General features: G+C 32.2%; 1 protein-coding gene and 1 non-coding gene across 3 annotated transcripts; one reads left to right on the top strand and one right to left on the bottom strand.

Moving 5' to 3' along the window:
* Positions 1–2,437: 2,437 nt before the first annotated feature.
* On the bottom strand, positions 2,438–2,545 carry LOC122722040. Its single transcript, XR_006348891.1, has one exon. It is a non-coding gene; the product is annotated as a small nucleolar RNA R71 (small nucleolar RNA).
* A 13,575-nt stretch (positions 2,546–16,120) lies between these two features.
* LOC110601157 (ferredoxin-thioredoxin reductase catalytic chain, chloroplastic) lies at positions 16,121–19,033 on the top strand. 2 transcript variants are annotated; one of them, XM_021738193.2, is made up of 6 exons: positions 16,121–16,281; positions 16,432–16,544; positions 16,964–17,013; positions 17,124–17,195; positions 18,394–18,454; positions 18,731–19,033. In XM_021738193.2, exons 1-6 carry the CDS (start codon positions 16,173–16,175, stop codon positions 18,773–18,775), a joined length of 450 nt encoding a protein of 149 aa, XP_021593885.1. In that variant the 5' UTR covers positions 16,121–16,172; the 3' UTR covers positions 18,776–19,033. The 2 variants fall into 2 exon arrangements, with proteins under 2 accessions (XP_021593885.1, XP_043806862.1); XM_043950927.1 differs by having other exon boundaries at positions 16,129–16,281; positions 16,421–16,544.
* Positions 19,034–20,415: the final 1,382 nt, after the last annotated feature.

Raw genomic sequence — 20,415 nt, 5'->3', positions numbered from 1 at the left:
TTAAATTTTATTAATATTAAGAGATGTTTTAAAAGGTTTTTTTGAAAATAAAATAAAATTAAATAGAGTATAATAGTCACAGTAATATTAGTACAACTAAAACAGGAAAGATAAATAAAAATTATGAAAATATAATTTATAATTATTAGAGAAATTATAGATACTTTAAAAAGAGTCATCTGCTCAATTTAAATTTTTAAATATTAATAAATTTATATATTTTAATATTTTCTTAATTAATTCTTAAAATTAATTTAACAAATAAAAACTATTTCTCACTTTCAATTTATAGTATAGTTAAATTGTAAAATTTAGAAGAATTTGAGATATTTAAGTGAAATAATTGTTAATTGTTAATTCATTAAAAAAGAATTCGTGATTTTATATACTTTTATTTTAAAATTTTTATTTCATTAATATTTTTAATATTCATTAATTAAATTTAACTTCTTATTCTAATTTCTACTTTAAAAATATGAATTTATTTTGATAATGTTTTTGATATTTATCTAATGTTCAAAAGAGACTTAGAAAATTTAGAAGCACTCTTAGAAGAAATAAAGAAGAACACAGGGCAAACCTATGTAATCCATCTCTATCCGTGTTTGACACTTGAACTCGTGTTTATGTAATTAAATACATAAAAGGGAAAAAGTGCGGAAAAAAAAAAAAAAGGGTAGCATCTTGTAATCCATGGTTGTCCTGTATTTTCTCATTCTACCTCATGTTTCATGGTCTTCAAATGTAAAGTCCTACTTTTTTTTTTTTTTGAAAGTAAAGTCCTACTTTTTTATAGAAAAAAAAAGTTAATTTTTCAAGTTTACTCTTAGAGTTACAGAAAAAGAGTCTTAATGGGTTATAAATACATTATTTTTAAGGGTTTCGGTATCTTTTAATGGCTTTTTCATACCCCTACATTGCAAAGATTGTGAAGGAGTCCAAGAGAAAGATTTTGGAGACTTGGAAGGAAGAATTTGCACATTTAAAGTTTTTATTTTTTTTTTCTTATTCTATTGATTTATTTTTCAAAATTACTTTGAGATGATTTTTAATTTTTTTAATGGAATTTGTTTGTGATTCCTTAATTATGAGTAACTAAATTCTTATACTAGATTTGTTTGTGATTTTATAATTAACTTGGATTGTAGATTTTATTTAATTTATTTGAGTTGATTTCTTTACCTAAATTATTATCTAATTCTTGAGATAATACTTACGGTTTGTGGATACTTGAATAATTTTATCTTGAGATATAGGGAATTGAATATTACAAGTTATTAATTGGATTGGGAATAAATATTTGATCTATAAAGTTTTAAACAATAAGAACAGTTTCGAGAAATTAATTAGAGAATTATCATATTATTGGGAGATAGGTGATAACTTTTAGTTAATTAATTTAGTCTTACTCGGGAGAGGGTCAATTATCTTATTATTTGCACTAATTTTAGTACTTCAAATTGAATTGTTAACCAGATGAACTAATTGAATCACGTCCAAGTGAAATCAAGGTACCTTGGTGCTTAATATAAATTGATTTCGTGATTTTTACATTTGTGAAAATTTTTGTTTTTATTCTAATTAAATTAGATTTAATATTTTTAATCATCTTCACATGCAATAGTCTAAATAATAATTAGATTTATTTATATTTTGGTACTTAATTTTCAGTCCATGCAGATATGATACTCTACTCAATACTTTATTATTTGAGATGATTTCATACACTTGTAGATATTGCCCTATCAAATTTTTGGCATTGTTGCTGAGGACCGATAACATTAATATCAAATAGTAAACTCTATTATTACTTTAGGCATTTTATTTTATTAATTTTTATTTTCTTTTTTTTTATAAATAGTGCACAAAAAATAAGGTTATCGTTAAACATTTGTAGTACGACCTAGAAATCGAATGCACTTTTCATAAGAATAGAAAGAAAGAGTACTACACTAATAGAAATTGAATTGAAGCTAAATCAAAGATGGTTGAAGATGTAGTAGTTGTTAGAGCATGTGATGGAAACAATAAAAATACAGTAGGTGGTGATGGAGTTAGACCATAGAACCACAAAACTCTTCGAGATTATATCATACTTGATATAAGCCAAATTGGATCTAGCATTATTCGACCTGGTATAAAAGCTACTAATTTTGAGCTTAGACCTTTATTGGTACAAATATTTCAGAATGCACTTTAATTTAGTGGACTACCTATTGAGGATCCAAGTATTCATATGGATCAATTTTTGGAGCTTTATGATGACTACAAGCATAATGAAGTGTAAGATGAAGCTATCAGATTGAGAATACTTCCTTTCATACTAAAGGATAAGGCCAAAAAGTGGTTGTAGAACCTTGCATCTAGATCAATTACCACCTGAGATGACTTAGCAGATAAATTCTCAGTAAGATTCTTTCCACCATCAAAGACTATCAAACTGAGAAATGACATCTATATCTTCTTGCAGATGGACTCAAGAGCCACTTTATGAAGCATGAGAAAGAATGATGGATATTCTTAGAACATGTCCCCATCATGGATTAATTCTAGAGAATTTTGACAAGGGACTTAATGCCAACACAAGAAATACTATGGAAAATATAGTTGCAAGGTCATCCATGAAAAAAGAACCAGAAGAAGCTTACAATCCGCTAGATGATTTAGCTACCATAAATCTTGAGTTTCCTCTAGAAAGGATTCCACTCAGGAGAACTGTAGGAGGGCATGAGATTAACTGTATTTCTGCACTGCAAGTCCAGGTAGATGTCCTAACTAGAAGGTTGGATAAATTTATAACTAACTCTATTAATTTTGTGGCGCAGGTTTGTGAGAATTATGCTAGCAACCATGACTCCAATGATGGATTATTCTCTTTACAAGCTGAACAAGTTAATTATGCGGGTAATTAGGGGCACCAACAGAATAATCCATATGTCAATACTTACAATCCAGGCTGGACAGATCATTCAAATTTTAGTTGGACAAATCAGCAATAGGCTCAAGCTCTGCCACTACCATAAACGTAGAGCACCACCTGGATTTTAATAACCTAAGAAGAAAAGCAATTCATATAGCATAGTTGAAATTCTTGCCAAGGCCACTAATGACTTCATGGGAGAGACTAGAACCAACTTGTAGAACCATTCAAGCTGCTATTAGTAATCTAGAGGTACAAATGGAATAATTGAAAATTTTGGTATATAATAGAACTTAAGGAACCTTGCCCAACAATACTAAAACAAATCCAAAAGAGTAAGTGAAGGCAATTACCTTGAGGAGTGGCAAGCAATTGGAAGAACCATTAAAAAAGGAGCAAGAAAATAAAGAGTAAGTAATTAAAGCACCTATTAAAGAAGAAGTGGTAGCAGAAAAAGGGACTAAAATAGAGGTAGTTGTACCCATATACAAACCACTAGTTCCTATTCTTCAGATGCTCAAGAAGAGCAATGAAAACAAGAACTTTCTGAAATTTTTGGAGGGTTTTAAGAAGCTGCACATCAACATTCCTTTTATTGAAGCATTGGCTCTGATGCCAAGCTATACAAAGTTTCTGAAGGAAATTCTCTCCAAGAAAATAAGGCTTGAAGATTAAGAGACTGTGATAGTTGCACTGCCATCATTCAAAATAAATTGCCTTCCAAGTTGAATGATCCATGGAGTTTTACTATTCTTTATAATATTGGTAATACGAAATTTACAAAGGCTTATGTGATTTAGGAGCTAATATTAATTTAATGCCTCTGTTTATTTTAGGAAACTTGGAATTGGAGAAATAAAGTCTACTAGAATATCCTTGTAGCTTATAAATCATTTAGTAACATATCCTAAAAAAGTGATAGAGGATGTATTAATTGTTGGATTTCAATCGGATTGAATGCAGCGGAAGAAATAGAAAAAAAAAATTTCACTAATATGGATCACGTTTAAACGAAGAAAGCAATAATAATTAAAGAGAAATAAAATGCCTTTTATTTTCCTTACTTATTTTCCTTACACAAAACACAAGATCGTTCGCGTTGGTTGAGAAGGAAAACGACAAATCTTAGACTTTGAATAAGGGACTGAGAAGGAAAGAGATTTTGAGTGTTAGCTCTCTACCTTTTCTACAAAGCATGAAGACTCTCAAAAGTATTTCTGCCAGTCGTTCACAGGTTCTCATAACATGCACTTTTATACTAAAACTTTAGGATTTCAATATAATAATATTTGTTTATTTATTTAACTAATTAAATAAATAAATTACAATTATACTCCAGAACTTTAATAAACAAGTCATATAAATCTTAAACAATTTTAATTAAGTCCCTACTTAATTAATTAGATTAAAATCGTAATTCTTTCAAATTACAATTTTATCCCAATGTCAATTTATATGCAATCAAGTCCTACTTGATTTAACTTCTCGTTTTATTTTCTCATATAATTTTTTATGTGGGTGACCCATTAGGTTCTAAATATGTTGACAATAAAAATAATTAACTAATTAATTGATTTGAATGTCAAGAACATTGTCTAGCAATATGTCAAGACTACCCAAATATTCAGAATGTCAACAGTGGTTTGACTTAACCTTTCAGTGCATGGTTTGTCAGCGTAATTAATATTCCTTCATCACAAATTTTCCAATTTAACATTTGATGTATAGAACGTGTCTGCAACCTTAAATCATATTAATTCTCATTTATTAGCTATTGATCTATTGAATGAAATTTCAAATTTCATTTGCTAATTTCATTCCACTTTGCGCAAGGTTTCATGATCAATACTAGTAGAGAACAAATGAGATATTTCCTAATTTAACTTAAAATGATAAATTTTATCTCAATCACATAAATACATTTATACAGTTTCTAATATATCCAATTCATCCCATTTGTTACTCATGAACCAAGTAACATATAAGATGAATCAAAACATAAAAGTCTCTATATAAAATTATTTATTGATTTCAAGTCAAAGGATCACTTACACAACCATCACTTGAGTAATCCATAGACACATATTATTTTCCATATGCATTTCTCAAGCAGGTCAGTTCAGTACGCTTATTTATAAAATAAGGACCTACATATTAGTTTTAGATATCTCATATATCTCAACCTATAAAATCAATTATTTTCTCTAAAATGAAAGGATATAAAATATAATAGTCTCAATAGTTTTAATAATTGTACAATCATGATAAGAACAGCGACCAGAAACATTTAGAGATATTACTTAAATATAATTGAAATCTCACAATTATAACCACATTATAATTTTCTTTGTATAGTAATATAGTTTCATGGACTTTATATTTACTCGAGGTTCAATTAAATTAACACTAAAGATAAATAACTGTCTTTATAAAATTATATTTAAATACTTAAAATTCACAAAAAATAATATCTAACTACAACCAACAGATTGGTTGTAGGGCATATTACTAATATTAATCAAAGTGGATAAGTTCATCTTCTTAGTGGACTTTGTTGTTCTTGACATGGAGGAGGATCGAGAGATACCATTGATTTTAGGATGTCCATTCCTTACAATTGGTAAGACACTCGTTGATATTCATGAGGAAAAACTAATTTGAGAGCGAGACAAAAAGAGGTAACTTTTAATGTTTTGCAATTTTCAATTTCATGATGCCACTGATGATTATTTTAGGATTGATATTATTGATAAATGTGTTATTGACGCTTGTTATGATCCTTTATTTGAAAATATTGTTGTGATCAATAACATTAAGTCAATGCATAAGAAAAGTGAGAATAACTAGCATTTAAGTTTGAGTTTAAACCACTCCTCTCACATTTGAGATATACATTTTTAGGGAACTTTGGACGCATTCAATTATTATTTTTAATTATTTAACTGTTGAGAAAGAAAATAAATTGTTAAAAGTGTTGTAAAAGCATAAGAAAGCACTATGTTTACATGCAAAAGATTTTGATGGACGACTACAAACCTTATGTTGAGCATCATCTTAGGTTAAATCATAATATGATGGAAGTATCCAAAATATCGGTCCACCCACTTTCGATAAATATGATTTTTATTTATTAAAAGAATGGTGAAAATCACAACTCCAAAAACCCAAGGCAGTACAATATGCCTGCAAACGAGAGGTAAAATCAACAAAAGAGGAAGTAGCCCAACTTGATTTCATAACTTTTTGACTGTCTGACTTCAATAACTAGATATTCTCAAATCTGAATTGATAGTGTCGAATGTGAAGGGACTCATTTTGATCGAAACAAAGTAAAATTAGCATGTGATCAAAGGACATAGTAGAGAGATGAACAAACGAAGCAAACTAAAATAATTCATGCCAATTATTATTACAAACCACATGATCTAACCTTTCCTAAGTCCAAGCAGGAGTACCTCGTCCCCATTTCCATGTGAAACAAAATCTACAATAACCCAAGCCTATCATTGCACGATCCATTAGAGCACTATAGAACCCATTTAGCAACCAGCTGGTAGAACCCATTTAGCAACCAGCTGGGTTGTCAATGACCGCCTCTCTTCTTAGAAACAGATTAAATATCATTGGAATCACTAAGAACACAGAGGAAAATTATGACAAAAATCACAAAAAATTCCATGATAACCTATTTCTACTTCTTTCAAGATACCCATAATAACCATTTAATTGATATGGTGCAATATCAGGCAAATATACAAAGACATCTATATGATTAGATGTGTAACCCAATAAGTCAATTGAATTTGGTTCTTTTCAAAACAAAGCAATGCCACCACTTCTACCGACGTGCTCAACCACAAAAGACACTGCATAGCTAATAGATAAATGAATATGTTCTATTATGTAATGTTGCACTAAGAGTTTCCATAAAAAATAAAAAAATAAAAAAATAAAAAAAAACAAATTTGAGCTGCTTTTGCCGGATTTAGGGAGTAATATGGTTGATTTTTTTTTTACAGATTAAAAAATGAATAAATTTTTAAGTTCAAGTCTTTTTATCTATTTTTTTAAAATATTTATTTTCATAGTAGGCATATCGATATATCAGCCATTCAAATCACATTAATTAGTAAAAGATTTAAAAACAATGAGTTAATTACTTTATGTTTCTATATAATAATTAATACTTAAATTTTGTAGTTTTAAAAAATAAATTAAGACGATTCAATCATTTGAAAAAACCAAAGTTTGATCCTATTTTAGTTAATTTCAAGATTTAAAATATAATTTATAAGTGATAGAACATTACTAACAGTAAAAATTTTAACAACGTATTTATAATAAAAATTTAAAAGTAGAAAATAATAATAATAAATTATTTTCAGTTTATCAATCTATATTTTTTATTGATGTAAAAGCAAAAAGAAATTTGGATGAGGAGATGAAATTATATAAAAGAATAAAAAATTAAAAATATGCTAGACATTTTTTAAAATGATGAAACTCAAAAATTAAGTATAACGAGCTATTGAAATGAAAAAAAGTAATTTACTTGAAAATAATATTAATTAATTTTAAAAATCTCAAAACGTGATAATGGGAAATTAAAATTATTATTTAATCTATACGATATTATAATTTCTATATTTTTAAAAATATACTAAATAATTTAGTTTTATAAACTAAAAAATTAATGTTATTGAGTCTTGAAACTATTATCATTAGGCTTTATTTTATTCAAAATATTCTATAATTTAGGAGGAAATACACATTTACTTAATGGGAGTATGATATAATTGTGTTTAATATATAAATTAATCTTTTAAAATATAAAATTATTTTTAAGTGGTAAAAGAAAATGATATTTATAATATAATTTTAAATGTAATAATTTAAGGGAAATGCAACTTTTCCATCTAAATAAATTATTTTTAAATAATTTTTAAAAAATTAACTTAAAATGCAAGCCAAACAAAAGAATTTTTTTACACTTATTAAAAGATTAGTTTATTGACTAAAAGATGAGGAAGAAGCTATTTGTAATAGTAGTTAATGGTAAAAATGTTAAAGAATTAATGGAGTTATTAAAATTTTGGAGTCTATTTAATATTTGAATAAATTATATTTTAGTTTTTATAATTAATGGATCAGTCATTTTTAAAATTAAATATTTAAATTTCTATATAATTAATCTATTTAATTTGAAAGTCATTCCATTCATAATTTTATTAGTTAACTTGTTGAAAGGAGAATAAATATTTAAAATATTTAAAATATTCTCATGAACACTTAAATTATTTTCAATATAGGTAAAGAATTTTATATTATATAAACTACACTTTGTTCCCTAAGTTTTAGTGTAATTAACGGATCAATCCTTTTATTTTTAAAATCAAATCCTTAAATTCTTTTATATTTAATCCATCTAAAATTTCAGTTTTTTTATCCATTATAAACATTAGTTTAAAATTATTGGATGATCAAATTTTTTTAAAGTATAATTTATTTCTAAAATACTTTTTATAAAAATTTATAATTTACTTAAATTTTACTTAGTATCACTTAAAAATAATTGAAGTTGTGATGCTACACAAGAATCGCCCAAAGTGAGTCATGAACTGTTACTACAAAATAAAGCTACGTGGCAAGAATCTGATAAGCCGGTACCCAGTCCCATCCGAGAAAAAGAAGAATCAGACACTGTTACACTAGGTTCTTCACCAAGATTCGTCCTCTCCTGATAAGATCGAGTCTCGATATAAGGTTACCATTAATAGGTATATTAACTCCATCTTCTTATAGTATAAAAGGAAATGATCACAAAAACAAAGGTATGCAATTCTTTTATACTACTACTCTCAAGTTCTACATTCGCCTTATTCTCCAATTTATTGACTTGAGCATCGGAGTAGCTGTCATAGACACCAACCACCTCATGTTTTCTTTCTTGCAGGTTTAGAAAATCACAATACAGTTTCATTCCGGCCATTATTTGGTTCCATTACCGAGAAACCCATTGAATCTTTTCTATTCATTTAAATTAAGACTGGTCTCTTACTCCTTTTCTCTTAGAAAGAAATCTCTCTATTCCTTCTCTCAAAATGGCTGGTAGTTCATAAGTTGTTGCTAAGTTTGCTACCAATAAGGGCACTATAATTTTTTCCACCTCTGACAGTGGATAAAACACGCCTTCAATGGTCAAAGAAGCAGATCTCAACAATCTAAACAATGAGCAAATGATTCAATACATCCAAAATTTGCAGGCTACTCTCTAGCAGTACAAGACTTGGGGAGAGGCGTTGGTCACGAACCCCAAGGGAAGAGAGGAAGCCTCCATTGACACCTCTAGGACTTGGACAGAGGCGATCAAGAGGTGGTCCAAAGGGAAGGCTGAGCTTGAAGAAGATGAATCAGATAATGCTCTGAAAAACACCGACTGGAAGCTAGTATGGGCTGTTCAAAGGTATCAGAAGGAGCAAAAGGAGGATTATAGCCTAAATGGTGTCTCGCCTCTTTCAAAAAAAAATCTTAACAGGAACATTCCCAACCAAGTTCAAGCTGCCTAGCTTAGACAAATATGATGGAACAGCAGATCCTAAGAAGTTATTTGGCGATCTTTAAGACGACTATGCAGCTTCAAGATGTCAACGATTTCGTGTTATATCGAGTGTTTTCGTAAACACACACATGTTTGGCTCATAAATAACACTATCATTTGAGCCAGGTTTAATTTAGAGCTTTATACAGTTTGCTATGTTATTTAAATCTAGATTTATCATTTGTATACCTCTTTAAAAAATTTTCTCTAACTTGCGGAAGATCCGCCAAGGAGAGGGTGAGTCTTTAAGGAGTTTTATCTCACAGTTCAATGCTGAAGCAATAAAGGTGAAGGAGCTAAATCATGAGATAACGTGTGAAACATTGAAAAAAGGAACACGCAACGTCAAGTTCATGGATTCCTTAATAAAAAACCTAGCCGCGGTATCAATAGTTGATAAACAAAGTCTAGAAGTATATCAGTCTAAATGATGAAGTCCATGTTAGTGTATTTGCCCTATACCGTTGTCTTAGACCTTTTGTATGTCATTTTATTTATTAATAAAAGAGGTTTTATTATCATTATTATTTATTTATATGTTATATAATAATGATTAACATCCTTGGTTACTTATTATTATAATGATAATAATAAAATATGACTAGTATGATTATTGATTGATGATCATGAGATGATTATATATATGTTGATATAAATCAATAATCATATATACTTATTAGAGAACAAAGTATTGGATGGACTCACATTAAAATCACTACATGGGTTATTGTCATAAGTGAATCTCAAGATAGTTATGGTTTAATCCTTTGACTTGAGATTGTCATAGTTTCCAACATAAGGACTGTTATATTTTGACATAACTAAACATTGTCTTTAATTAGATAATTATAAAGTTTATGATTGAACATAATAGAAATTATATAGAGGATACTGAACAATTAAAATAGAATTTGTTCCTCTCTTTGAGAGAGATATCTTCTGGACCCCTCGATAAGTGAGATTGAAAAATGTATGGCCGTATTCAAATGAATTGATAATGTGATCAATATCATTTAGTTTTACCAGTCTACTTAGAAATCGAGAAATCATAAGTTTGAATATTATAAGTTTGACATTGACAATGATTTATATTCAAACTAGATATCATGTGACAAATGGATTAATACATGTTCTGTTTATTAGACTTTATCAGACTATCGATCCTTATATTAATTGGGTAGTCATAACGTCTTACTAGAGGCTGCTTATAATTTATGGGCCCTATTGGACTGGACCTATTGTTAATTAATGTGAACCTATTGGTTCACACACAAAAGAACGTCACTGATATGCTATGTCATATTAATGGACTAAGAGCCCGTTAGTATAATTAATAATAATATTAATAAAGATATTATTATTAATATTAATTATTTGTTATTATTATAAGATAATAATATTTAAAAGATTTGTAGTTTATCTGTAACTGTTACAAATAAAAAATCTTTTTGTTTTCTCTTGAAAAGGACTTATCGCATAGATATATTAGTATCTGCAATACTGTGATGATTGGATAGAACACAACTCTTTTATGAAAAGAAATGTGGAAAAATGAAAAGATTAAGAGAAACGAGTGAACATAAAACACCTTCTTTGAATTGCGTGAGGAGGTTTTTTTTCGTAATCATTTTATGGGTTGCAGATTTGGAGCACATAGCTAATCCATCCGTTGAGAGAGCTAGCACTCCAGACGAAAACATTCGTATAGATACCATTAAGGGTGTTCGTTTCAGAAGCAGCCCTATTAGTCCGGAACAATTTCTTTTCGTGAAGTCTAAAAGGTTAGTCTCTTTATCCTTCCTTTTGAATTAAACGAAGCACTCAGATCTTGAAAGGGAAAACAAAGATCTTTTTTTTTTTTGCTTCATAATTTTATGTTGCAGTGATCTCTAGGCTTCCTTACAATCCAAGCACTAAGAAAGGATAAGAGGGCAAAGCAAAAGCAAAAGCCGGAAAGGCAAGGATATGAAAGAGACCACAAGAGTTATCCCATCTCCTGGAGGAGGGATGACCAAGGTAAGTATAAGAATTATACTACATTAAATAACTCATGGACATGTATTCTAATATGGATCGAGAAAAATGACAAGGAAGTCAAATGCCTACCCAAGCTCAGTCTCGAGAAAGTGGAAAGACAAGACATAACCAATACTATCATTTTCACAAAGGTCATGGTCATACAATGGAGGAGTGTCAACAACTGAAAGATGAGCTCGAGAGGCTGATAAGGAACGACACTCTTCGAAAGTTCGCCAAAAAGGGTAAGGAAGAGAGGAGATCTGAGCCCGAGGCAACAAATGCAGAAACCACCCCTGAAAAGGAGCCTGTGGAGATCATTCATATAATTGTAAAAGGACCTAGTGATAATTAGGAAAAATAAGCAAATCACAAATATAACAGTCGATCTGGTAAGCTCAGTCAAAACTGGAAAGAATTATTTAGGGTCTCAAAGGTTATTAACCCAGGGTTTCATAGGCTAATCAAATTGGATGGTCGAGTCATGAAATATTTGTAACACTGAGAAAATTTTATTAATAACAGTTAACAAGGTATTTTTTTCATATGTTGTGTTCTTCAGTGACAAAGAGCGATAGATTTGCCTTCTTAAAAAAGAATTTAAGAGCATTCATACTAGGCTACAAGGCGGGTTCTATCAGTCTAGAAGACCAAGCGTTGGTCCCACTAATCAAGACATTTATGTCAGGCTACAAGGCGAGTTTCGCCAGGCCAAAAGATCGAGGCGTTGGTTTCACTAATCAAAGCATTCATGCCTAGCCATAAAGTAGGTCCCACTAGGCTAGAAGACCAAGTGTTGGTTCCACTAGGCTAGAAGACCAAGTGTTGGTCCCACTAATCAAGCATTCATGCTAGGCCACAAGGTGAGTTCTGCCAGGCAAGAAGACCGGGCATTGGTCCCACTAATCAAGGCATTCATGCTAGGTCATGAGACAAATTTCGCCAGGGCACAAGACCAAGTGTTAGTCCCACTAAAAAAGGCATTCATGCTAAGCAATAAGGCGAGTTCCACTAGTCTCAATGATCGTGTGTTAGTCCCATATACAGATTTCTCCAAGACCTTTCATGGAACAATGCGAGTATCCTTTAGGCCACATATCCAGGTTTTGGTCCCATTTTATGAAAAAGACAAGTTATTTTATGGCCAGCTGTTAAACCAATGACCGGGTGTTAACCGCTTAGCAATTTTTATCAATTATTCAAGTTTGGATTACCAATAAATGGAAGAGTGTTACATATGAGTACGAACCATACAAGGCCCAAAAAGATAATAAAAAATATGAGAACAATATTTTTTCATTAAAACCTCAGAAAAATTATAAAGGAGGAGGGATGACTCCAGGAGTCTCAATCACATCAGCATTCCCTACATTGATTACATTTTTTGCAAGGGCTTGGTCGATATCATCAATCCTCTCCTCCTCATGCTCGCCCTTGTTTTCGTCCTCCTCGGGAAGGATTTCATCTATCCAAGCAAAGTCTTCAGAAGGAAACCCCTTCACCAACTCCTTTTTGATTGAGTCTTTGACCTCGACGAACATATCTCCTCCCCGGGCCACCATCTCTTAAAGCTCGGCCTCTAATTTAGCAATCCTGTTGAAGACGACTCGGTTCTCATCAACTTGAGATTGCAGCTCCTGGACTTAGTGCTAAAGCATGACCACTTGATTTTCAACACTTTTAACTCGATTCTCAATGGCAAGTTGGGAAGCGTTGGCCTCACCTAAGGTTGCATAGAGCTTGTCCACTAACTCCAAAGTTTCTTTCATCGTGCCTTCCACTTTGTCAACCCAAGTCTTTAGCCTTAAGCATTCCTCTGCCAGGAGCTTGCTATCTATTTCTTGAGCACCAAACTCCTGCCTTAAGATTTTATTATGATCTTTAGCCATATAGGCACAAACGAGACTCTTTAGGACATAATACATAACGTTGTCAAAAAGCTCATCCATCCTAACCTCGCTCAAGCGACGACGGTCCCCAGGCCTCAGAGCATTCTTAGTTAATAGGATGGTCAGGCTCGGATCTTCAAGGAGAGAAGGCGTCCGGGTTAGCGCCAGAGCCAGACATTGGATGCTAGGAAGCCAGACATTGGATACTAGGAGGCCACGAGGAATCAACCTCCACGTTCGCAAGAATGGGCTCAGTAGAAGTGGGGACTACAGTAGAAGGCTCAGAAATTGGAACAGATGTAGCGGCACCCATTGTAGAAGACTTAGGCTGCGAGTGAGCCAAATCTTTTATTGTAGGTTGGGGAGGAGAAGGAGGAATCATGATCACTTTTTTTGCTCAGCAAACATGCTTGGAACGGGGACCGGTTGCCCCATCAACAGCTTTGCCTTCGCAAGCAGCACGCGCCACTTCAACAAATTTGCTTCTTGACCTGGCCATATCTGCATAAATAAAAAAGTAAGTAAGGCAATTTAAAATCTAAAAGAAGGCAGAAGGGAGAAAAAAAATACCCTGATCTCTGGCCAGGGAAGTGCTCTCCCCAAAGTTGGGAAGACTGGGTGGGTGAGGATCCTGAGTCTTTCTCGCCTGGAGATAGCTCTGCTAAGACAAAACGACATTCCTCACCACCTTGGTAATGTCCATTTTTTGAGGGGGCCTAGCCATTGTCAAGCAAAAGGCTAAAACCTCATCCTCATCCCTCCTTAGTTGGACCCCATCCTTCTTTAGTTCCATCTACAGGTTTTAGCTCGTTCGGAGGTGTCTAAAACCCCTAGACGTCTGGCGACGAAGGATAAAAAAACTTATTCTTCCACCACTTTAATAAAAAAGGTATCCGATCAAATATTGTTTAGCGTCTCCACCCGCTAAAAAATCATAACTCTTCATTTCTTTGAGTACCCAGTTAGTACAGTTGGGAGAAAAAGGTCATGCTTGACTCGATATTGTTATTAGAACAAACAAACCAAAAGGCCACCATGATTCTCTAGATGTTGGGATGTAGCTAGTAACTGAAAGTTTGTGAAACTGGAGGACCTCAGCGAAAAATGGGTCCATAGGGAACTAGAGACCTACCTTCAGCTGCTCTTCATAAATTATAATGGTATCCTTTGCAGGGATATGGTCATCTGTGCGGATGCTCGAGGATGGAGCAAAAACACGAAAAAATTCTCAGGAAATTTAGTATTTATCATGAAGGCAATACATATCTTACTCTGATAGGACGGATGGGATGTCACTAATCAAGCTACCTTCGTTTTCTAGAGCTGCCATTAGTGAAACGATAGGAGCTGGGGCACAGATGGGGCCGTCGGAGGAATAGCTAGAGGCGAAACCTCCATTGGGAGTAAGAGGAGAAGAGGAAGTATATCTATTCATTCTAAAAAGGAAAAAGAAAATAGAAACTACTGTGAAAGCAAGGGAGTATAAACGAGAAAGAAGGAGTGACTGAATCTTTCCAGAAGCAAAGAGGATGGTTGTGAGCAAAATTGATATTTGAAGAAGAAGAATGGTTCTTATAAGATAGTTTTGATGGTAGGCTTGAAATGTGGCTCGAGAAACAGGTCAGCCATCATTAAAGAGTTAGGTAGGCAGAACGACGTGAGCAGGGAAGGACTAATCTCAATGGGCCATGTATCCCAGATCGAAAAGATAGACTGTCACCTTCAAATCTAAACAATCGAAGACCAATAGGGGGACCTCTGATGCTATTCAAGAATCGCCCAAAGTGAGTCATGAGCTGTCACCACAAAATAAAGCCACATAATAAGAATCTGATAAACCGGTACCTAGTCCCACCCAAAGAAAGGAAGACTCAGACATCGTTATACCTAATACTTCACCAAGACTCGTCCTCTCCTGATGAGGTCGAGCATCGGCAGCGTATTCCAATTACGGCTATAATCACGGGATCATCGACTGATTGGCTGGCGATATCCCTTATCAAACAACCGGTCATATCATTATTGGATTTTCAGAAAATACCTTACTAACTCTATCTTCTTACAATATAAAAGTGAACGATCACATAGATAAAGGTATGCAATTCTTTTACACTACTACTCTTAAGTTCTATATTTGCTTTATTCTCCAGTTTATTAACTTGAGCGTCGGAGCGGCTGTCGTAGGCACCAACCACCTCACGTTCTCTTTCTGACAGGTTTAGCCAATTACAATACAGTTTCATCCTGATCACATTAAATTGTAAATATTTTATGAAAGTTATAAAATTATAAGTATTTAAGTATTTTAATGAATAAAAATTAAAGAATAAAAAATGTTAAAAATTAGTTAAATGAGATATTATAGATAAAAGTTAATGGAATTTTAAATGTTCAACGAAGAACTGATTATAGAGAAATTAAAATGTATAATTTAAAAAAAATAAAGGATCGATCTATTAATTATTAAAATTTAAGAATTAATATATAATTTATCTATTTAAAAAGATAATAAAAATATGTTTACATGGTAAAAATAAATGGAGAAATTTATAATTTAGATGGATAGAAAAATTTAAGTGTTAATTTATAAAATATAGAGATAAATCCGTTAAATATTGTAAAATTTATAAATTAAAGTCTGATTTATCCTTGATGTTATGGAAAAAAAACGAGAGATAAATACAGGAAAAAAATATGAAGTACATAAACAGTAGTTCGATTTTTTGGTTGCAGATTTTTCTGGTGCAGCATGACTCTCCAAGCTAGTTCTTGTAGCTTCGGTGGCATCTCCTCCTTGACATGTCCACCCAAAACCTTCCGTCTCCGCCGCGTTCCACCCAGTGTAATTCGAGCCAAAGGTAATTAGCTTTATTATTTCCTAATTGACCCCCAATCTTCAGTTACTATTTTCTAGATTGAAATTACTTGTATTGCTGCCCCAGTTCTCTCGCATTTGAAATTCTAGCTTTTGTTCTTTTGATTTTATGCTGAATATAGTTTTGTTTCAGTGGAACCATCGGAGAAGTCGGTAGAGATAATGAGGAAGTTCTCTGAGCAGTATGCTCGTAAGTCCGGGACGTATTTCTGCGTCGATAAGGGGGTCACTTCTGTTGTCATTAAGGTAGCCTTCACTTTCTTTCTTTTTGTCCACCTTCTGTTGATTTTGATGTAGCAATTTTCCCCATTTGTGATTCCGTTTCTCTTGTAATTGAGGTCTCTGAATTGGCTTATGCAAAATAACTCTGTAAGAAAAGACGAATTGAAGAATTGGTAGTGACTTTTTAGTTTAAGCAAGCAACTGGAACATCATTTGTCAATCTTTCGAGAATTTAGTTGCCATCAAGTATGATTTTAGTGGCTTCTTTTTTTTTTTTTTTTTTTTCCAACAACTTCCTAGTGCTCCTTTTTTACTCTAATTTTAGCATTTGACTTGATTTTTATGATTGACTTCATTGTCTTATATTAATTTTCTTCATTTTGCTCAATTAAGTATAGTTATTTGTTTATTTAGTGAATGCAATCAATCTATCTTTTTGACAGGGATTGGCAGAGCATAAAGATTCGTTGGGTGCACCTCTTTGCCCTTGTAGGTAAATAGATTTCTATATGATGCAATTATTTTCAGAGTTGCTGGAGTCCGTTGGACTAACTTAAAATAGTATACTACCATGACTTCAACTTCTGAATCCTTGCTGTACAGGCATTACGATGACAAAGCAGCTGAGGCAGGGCAGGGCTTTTGGAATTGTCCATGTGTTCCCATGAGAGAAAGGTAGATATATCTTTTTATTTACAAACTATCATGTGGCATGCAGTTAGCAAACAACTTATTTGGATGATACATTGAAGGTTTTCTAATTAACTTCTTGAGACAGATTATATTTTAGTGTTATTTACCAATATATTACTTTGCCAAACCTATTTTGTTTGTCTCATTAATTTGTATGCATGGAAAAATGTGCCTTGAAATGTTTAGCAATTACTAATTTACACATTTGGGGTTTATTTTAGCATTAGCCATCACAATTATAGGATAGATCCTTTTTTCCTTTTCTGAATATGTTATTGGTATATTCTATTCTGCTTCGAAGATCCTGTGGAAAATAGATGTCTACTTTGCCTCTTCAACGAGACCAAATTATGGATTCTTAGAATGCAGTTTAAGTCCTGGAAGTAATGGAATTTTAATATTTGTTCTCTACCATGAAAAGAGCCAACAATTACCTGATAGATTGCACAATTATTTAACTGTCTGTGTGAAATAACTAGTCATAATTGAACTGGAGATTCAAATGACTGTAACATGTAAGCAGAAAGTATATATAAACCATATAACTTCTGATAGATCAAGGAGTTGAAAACTTGAAATTATGAATCAACCTGTAGAAGGCGTCCTGATTTAATCAAGGCATGCTACTAGGCTTTTAAAGAACTTGGCAATCTTATGTTTTTCTGTTCTAACTCCAAGCAGTGAATAATGAACAAGGAGGTGTTTTATGTTGTTATTCATCTTTGCCTTTTTCTGCCTCCGTTAACAATGTCAAATTGGAGAAGGAAACATCTATAGTTTAGGTCATCAGATATTTTACATCCATTTCATATTAGAAGTAGCACTTGCCTTTTCCAGCTGAGTAATAAGGGCAGCAGACTATGCAATTCATGATCTTGATGAAGGCTGCTTTGTTTCTTATGGCTCCAAAGCCTCCAATGATAAATGCTCCCCCAATTTTTTGTTGCCCAAAGGTTTATGAACATCAAAAAGGCTAATAAAGAACTCCATCACATGCCTATTTATAATTTAATCCAAAAGTTCATTGGCTTGAATGTATTTGAAAGGCATTGGACTTATTTGTTTTTCTCGTGTTTTATGTTTTTACTTGTCTCTACTCCCAATGATATAGTAGTAGTAGCAGTAGTAGTAGTAATATCATCTAGTACCTGTTATTTTAACTGTAAGACTGTCTTGGCAGGAAGGAGTGCCACTGCATGCTCTTTCTAACTCCAGAAAATGATTTTGCTGGAAAGGATCAGGTAATTCTAAATCCTTTATTATGTTTCTCTACTAATATTTGTATTATCAAAGCTAATCATAGATATGATGCCTTGCAATTTTACCTAGAAGGCTGTTAGATATTAACCCTCTTAATTCAATGGGATCGTACCAAATTTAGATGATGTTAGCTCAAATGACAATAATGCATAACTAACGTGTGCAAATGTGTTAAATTACATAGTAAATGCATATTTCATGACATTTTTAATTATTCTTCAGTCCTATGTGGATGTGATGGTTTTCATTCTGCGCAGAAAATCTCTTTGGAAGAAATCAGGGAAACAACAGCAAATATGTGATATTTAATGGTATTGTATTTATTTATTTGATGAGCTGTAACCTTGTATTTGGCTGAGAAATTACCACACATAATGAGTGTATATTGTATGCTATAACTAATCAGAAAGCAAATCTAATTTCTCACTGTCACAGTTCTGAGGCAATTTTCCCCCCTGTTATTGTCCATGTTTGAGTGAGATCATAGTGCTCACGCTCATGACGATGTTTTAAAGTGGAAATTTCTCCAAATTCTATGGTACATCAAGAGAGATTTCATCTGAGACTTTATTGCATATGTAAAATCAACCTTTTTGTATTTTGTTTTATCATGGATTTGATGCATACAAGAATGGCTGATTTAAGGCATGGAAGAGCTAGAGGAAAATGAGGGATCGTTCTTATTTTTCTGTTGAGGCAATGAAAATTATGTTGCTATTGCTCTCTATCTCCCATCTAAGTAGAGGTGAGATCTAGTTCAATATCACTTTAAGGTTTATTACACGATTTTACCCTATTAAGTATTTTTTGAGAAGTTTACTAAAATGGCGAAACGTTAAAAAATGCTGAAATAATATAGCTAAACAGAAAAGGCAAATTTAGAGAGTAGTTCTCCTTATGGTTACTGAATTAGGATATATATATATATAGGAAAATGATAAAAATTGGGATAATTTATTATACTTTCTTTTTCAGCAAGGAAATTGCATTATAAGCTGCGAAGTCAGTAGAATTGGCACAACTATTGAAGAAAAGACAAACTATGCTATATCCAGTTCTATGGTAACAATCTTTTCAAACAAAAATTTGCCAGAGTGCAGTTCAAGAATTAGTTTGTGGTGTACACTTGTAAGAATTTCGCTGTAAATGTGAGCCAACCTCTAAAGTAGAGGTCATTAATGCTCTAATATCTCACTGCAAAGAATTCAAAGGGTGTTGAAGAGTGTCAGATAAAAACTATAGAATCAGTTTTGCATTCTACACACTGGAAGCCAGCAACAACTGTCAATTTAACCTCTTCTAATAAAGCATGCTCCTCTCTTGCAATAAATGATAAACACTAAACTTATTCAGTAATACTGTGCAATAAAACTCTGGACTATTAATAACAATCATATTAATAGTATAGTTGAAAACTGATCATTTCATGAAATATCACAATTAAATTTAATGAACCCTAGAGGAGGAGGATATCATCACAATGAAAAAACATATATTTTAAAGTGAAGCTAAAACTAGATAAAATGATAGGTCAATGAAGATATCAGCAAATTGAAGTTGTCAGAGTACGAATAGCTTGGAGAAATCCTTTGGTGACTTGCTCCTTCAAAACATGGTAATCTATGTCGACATATTTATTTGTTGCATCCATGGAAAATAGGATTTTTGCTGATATATGTCACAACCTGGTTGTCTGAAGTGGGATTGGAGGAATGTGGAAAGTAATGTAAAAATCACCAAGGAGAAATGAGATCCATTTGAATACTCCAGTGGTATTGGCCATGCTTCGATAGACTGTATTGGTGGAAGCAGACTTGACCACGGTTCGGTCCGACTATGAATCAGATTGAAAGATGATATTATGTGGTAAGCTAAAAAGATGATATTATTGGAAAAAATAGACCTTTTGATGAACATCCCAATAATTATTTTAAGACTTATA

This window comes from Manihot esculenta, chromosome 15 (assembly GCF_001659605.2).
Source record: "Manihot esculenta cultivar AM560-2 chromosome 15, M.esculenta_v8, whole genome shotgun sequence".
NCBI lineage: Eukaryota > Viridiplantae > Streptophyta > Magnoliopsida > Malpighiales > Euphorbiaceae > Manihot > Manihot esculenta.
Note: the sequence above shows the minus strand (reverse complement) of the source record. Positions and strands in the feature narration are given on the sequence as shown.